General features: G+C 54.1%; 2 protein-coding genes across 5 annotated transcripts in view; one reads left to right on the top strand and one right to left on the bottom strand.

The window, feature by feature from the left end:
- The window catches only part of LOC138862107 (serine/arginine repetitive matrix protein 1-like), a 4,373-nt gene extending 201 nt beyond the window's left edge, over positions 1-4,172 (top strand). Inside the window, exons 2-3 of the mRNA XM_070123267.1 lie at positions 1,828-2,553; positions 4,091-4,172. Of these exons, the coding sequence (XP_069979368.1) occupies positions 1,828-2,553; positions 4,091-4,172 (808 nt within the window). The remainder of the gene's footprint in view (positions 1-1,827; positions 2,554-4,090) is intronic.
- LOC113823485 (fibroblast growth factor receptor 3) overlaps positions 1-5,000 on the bottom strand; it is a 185,635-nt gene that overhangs the window by 44,887 nt on the left and 135,748 nt on the right. The window lies entirely within an intron of this gene.

Here is a 5,000-nt window from a genome sequence, read left to right as displayed (position 1 = left end):
TATATATATATATATATATATAGAGAGAGAGAGAGAGAGAGAGAGAGAGAGAGAGAGAGAGAGAGAGAGAGAGAGAGAGAGAGAGACAGAGAGAGAAAGAGACAGAGACAGAGAGAGAAAGAGACAGAGACAGAGACAGAGAGAGAAAGAAAGAAAGAGACAGAGATATAGATAGATAGAGAGAAAGCGAAATTAAAGATATAAGAACCTAGAAACAATCGAAAAAAAAAAAAAAACAATGCGAGTGGGCGTGCGGGCGAATGGGCGGGAGTACAAGGTCCGTCGGGCGAGCACTCAGCCTCGGCACGCCCGGAATGCTCGCCCGACGGGACGCCCAGGCACCTTCCCTCTCCAATTTCATTATCTCCCGATTTTTCTCTCTCTCCCATTCATTCCTTCTTTCCTTTCCCTCCCTGCCTTCTACCACCCCTCCCTTCCTCTCGCTCTCATTCTCTTTCTCTCTTCCCCCGTCTCTCTCTCATTCTCTTTCTCTTTCTCTCTCTCTCTCCCTCTCTCTCTCCCTCTCCCTCCCTTCCCCTCTCTCTCTCTCTCTCTTCTCTCCCCCTCTCTCTGTGCCCACACTGGCTTCTCCTCTTCGTTATCCCTGTTTATGTCTCCTGTTCTCCTTTGGCATTTCCCCCGTTATCTCAGTCTATTTTATGTCCTCCTTCCACTGTTCGGGAATGTCAGGTCTGTGCCGGGATTGGAAGTCTACCTCGTAAGGGCTCCTGCCCCTCCGATCTTTATTCAACATATATATATATATATATATATATATATATATATATATATATATATATATGTATGTATGTATGTGTGTGTGTGTGTGTGTGTGTGTGTGTGTGTGTGTGTGTGTGTGTGTGCGTGTGCGTGTGCGTGTGCGTGTGCGTGTGCGTGTGCGTGTGCGTGTGCGTGTGCGTGTGCGTGTGTGCGTGCGTGCGCGTGTGTGTGTGTTTATGTATATATACATTCATACACACGATTTTCTTTAATGTGAATCCCCAACGCAAGAATAATATCTTATGGGAAATCAATTAACCAAAATATTGTGATAAAGACCATTTGTTCACCCCTCCCTTCCTCCCCCCCTCCCTCCCCCTCCCTCCCCTCCCCCACCTCCTCCCGCGTTTATGTCATATTCCACAAATAAATTCCAAAAATGCGACACGCTTTCTCCCCCATCTGCCTCTTTCATTTTCACAAACGGAAGCAAAAAAGCGCCCCCTTCTCTTATCTCAAACCTCCCAATAAAATCGCGAAACATCAGCGTTGTAAAATGGCACATCTCCTTTGTGCAAATACCACCCGTATATATATATATATAAATAACAAAAACCGTGTCTGCTCCCAAACGGCAACATAATTTACTGCCCTCGAAGCGACACTAAATGTAATCTGATATTTTGATACCTCATAGAAAATTAAAAATATATTAGAGTATCAGCCACTTTTATCTTTATGTTTATTATGTACGTTCAGTGAAGCCAAAATAAAAGTTGTGAGCGGTCTCGAGGTCGGCTAAGGGGGGTGGGGGTGGGATGGGGTGGGGGGGTAAGAAAGAAGGGGAATGAGAAGGTCATGAAATGGAGAGACAGTGAAGGGAAGGGAGAGACGGGATGAAAAGAAATAAGGATGCTAATAATAACAATAATCGTGGCATAAGGAGGACTAACAATAACAGTAATCACATAATATCTTGAGCTATAAATAGACTGGAAGGAAAGGCGGATAAGCTGCGCCGAAGACCCATAAGCCAAGGTCCCTCCCCTCCCCCTCCCCCGCCCCTGAGATTTTATAGCATGGCTCTCTCACGCCCGCCCTCCCCAGCTGCCCGCCTGGAATCCTACCCCTCCAGACAGCCATCGGGGCCGCTGGATTCCGGCGCCGAGCCACGGCCTCCTCCTCTCAGCTGGGTCCGCCGCCCCAGCTGCAACGTCTCGGGCCGATAGCTTGCCCCAGGACGCGCCAGCTGGGGGTGTCGTCCTCCCTGCGGCTCCCCGACGCCACGAACTCTCCGCCCCGACGAAACTCCGCTTCCCACGAAGAAAACCCGACTCGTGGCGGGCGAGTTTCGTGTCCCGGGGGGCGGCGGGAGTCCCGGGCGACCTCGACAGCCGCGACAGGTCATGCGCCGCGCCGCCGTGACTTGATATTCGGCGCACGGCAGATGAAGGCGGCCGATAAGGAGACAAAGAATCGTAGCAATAAACGCGCGCGCATTTCCACGCCGCCGAGGTCGCTGCACCCGAACGCCCCGCGAGATTCGCCCAAGAACTCCGGGAGGAAGGAGGAGCAAGGAGGAGCAAGGAGGAGGAACGAGGAGGAACGAGGAGGAAGGAGGAAGGAGGAGGAGGAATCCGGCCGCGGTCCTGTTACCCGTGCGAAAGCCTCCCCGGGACGCCTCTGCTTACAGGGCCCCCTCGAGGAAGTCCCAGAGCCTCCCGCAGCAAACGGCCGGAGCTCCCAGGAGGTTATTGAGCCCTGGGAGAAAGAGACAAGAAAAAAGGAAGAGTCCCCGAAGCCCCGGGATCCAAAACGTGCCAAGAGCGCGCGGTAAGTGGCCGGAGGAATTAAGAGCGGGGGAAAGTAATATTAAGGAGCGCCTCCTGCAACGCGGAAGAACCACGGGGTCACCGCCGGAGATTAAAGTAGCGGCCGCGGATCGCCAGGGGATCCCAGGCTATCCTAGGCAGGAGCTGACCAGCCCGGCGTCTTGGGGGGTATCCTTAGGCTGCTGAGCGGGATGACCGTCCCTTCAGCCCTCCTGTCACACCACACACCATTAAGACTCCTACGCGACACGGCCATAATGGCCCCGCCGTCGCAAGAAGAAAGAGAGGAGAGGGGAGGCAGGGAAGGAAGAGGATGGGGACGGAGGGGGGATAGGCTACAGGAGGAAGAGGAGGAGGGGTGAGCAAAAGAGGAGGAAGAGGAGGAGGAGGAGGAGGAGGAGGCTCCTCGCCCCTTACGCGCGCGCAATAAAGCGACTTCGCTCGCCGGCGTAAAAACAATCTCTTATGCCGGCCGCCGCAACCAAGAGGCGGATTTTTCTAAATTGTTAATGCGATATTGAATCTTACATCTCGGCGGCATACAGGCCAAACCCTCGCAAAACCGCTTAAACGAGCAATGAGGAGCAATAAATCCCGGGGCGCATTCTAACTCGCGTTTTATATGCATTTAAACCAGTGGGACGCCCGCGCGGTGGCTGTGAAGAGGCCGGCCGGGGAGCCTGGAGGAGGGGGAGGGGCAGGGGGGAGGGGGGGCGGGGGGTGTCCTACCAGGAGCAGCCTGGAACTACCTTCCATTCGTTCGCCTCTCTCTTTCTTCCTCTTTTCCTCGTTCTGACCTAATGGACGCACCCGGTTTCATTCGTCCTTCCTCCTCTTTCCCTTTTTTTTTTCGTTTTCCACCTTATTTTTTTCTGATTCCTTTCTACCCTATCGTTCATCACGCCCTTTTTTTTTTACTCCTACCCCCCCCCCCCCCCCCGCCAACCTCAGCGTTGAGGAGGTGACCGCAGCGGAGAGCTTACGGCTTCATTCGCCCAGTTCCCCTCCACCTTCGCAAAAACGTCAACATCCACCTTGGCCCTCCCCCTCCCCCCACCCCTTGCCCCTCACACCCTACCCTTGCCCCTACGCCCTACACTCCCTACCACCCACATATATACCCCCTCACCTTAACCCCCTCCCCCCACGTACAATCACTCCCTCCCCTATCCCCCACCATTCCCCCCCCCCTTCTATCCCCTACCGCTTTCCCCTAAAACGAACCGTTCCACACCCTCCCCCCTCCCCCTTACCCCTACCCTGCCCTTTCCGTTCCCCTAGCAAGGCCGGGCGCGAAGGGAGGCTCCGTGACCGGCAGTCCGTGACCCCTGCTGACCCTTCCGCGTGTCAGGTCGTGGCGGGACGCTAATGACCGCGATAATGGCACCATGACGTCATTCTCGCCGCTGTTATCGGAATTCGCGTCGTCATAGTCACGGATTGGCACTAAAGGCGATATCCGTATTTTATCGAAGGCTGTTTAAAAAACTAAATTTGACCTCTTACTACACATATAATATAAATTTGACCTCTTACAGCAAATACAAAATAAATTTGACCTCTTACAACAAATACAATATAAATTTGACCTCTTACAACAAATATAAATTTGACCTCTAACAACAAACATAATATACATTTGACCTCTTACAACAAATATAATATAAATTTGACCTCATACAACAAACATAACACAAGAGGAAAACCTGGCCTCTTCCCCATGATTAGGGAGTTCGAAGCGGGGCCACTCATTGACCCCAATCCTCCTCGGAGACGAAAGGGCCCAATCGAGGTGCCAATCTTGACCCCTCTCTCTCTCGCCTCGATCGCGCAGCATCGCCAAACGCAATTGAAGTGCTATATTGCCGAGACGACGCAGGCAATGCTGCATAACCTGCTTCGCCTACTTCTGCTTACTTATCCCCGCCCCCCCCTACCCTGCTTACTTACCCCCGTCCCCCCTTCCCTGCTTACTTATCCCCGCCCCCCCTACCCTACCCTGCTTACTTACCCCCGCCCTCCCCTTACTTCTGCTTACTTACCCCCGCCCCCCCCCCCTACCCTGCTTACTTACCCCCGCCCTCCCCCTACCCTGCTTACTTACCCCCACCGCCCCCACCCCTACCTAACTGCTTACTTACCCCCGCGCCCCACCCCTACCCTGCTTACTTACCCCCGCCCCCCACCCCTACCCTGCTTACTTACCCCCGCCCCCCCTACCCTGCTTACTTACCCCAGCCCCCCCCTACCCTGCTTACTTACTTACCCCGCCCCCCCTACCCTGCTTACTTACCCCCGGCCCCGCCCCCCCCTACCCTTCTTACTTACTACCCCCGCCACCCCTACCCTGCTTACTTACCCCCGCCCCCCCCCCTTCCCTGCTTACTTATCCCCGCCCCCCCTAACCTGCTTACTTACCCCCGCCCCACCCTACCCTGCTTACTTACC

This window comes from Penaeus vannamei, chromosome 7, assembly GCF_042767895.1.
Source record: "Penaeus vannamei isolate JL-2024 chromosome 7, ASM4276789v1, whole genome shotgun sequence".
NCBI lineage: Eukaryota > Metazoa > Arthropoda > Malacostraca > Decapoda > Penaeidae > Penaeus > Penaeus vannamei.
This window is presented reverse-complemented; position numbering and strand designations above follow the sequence as displayed.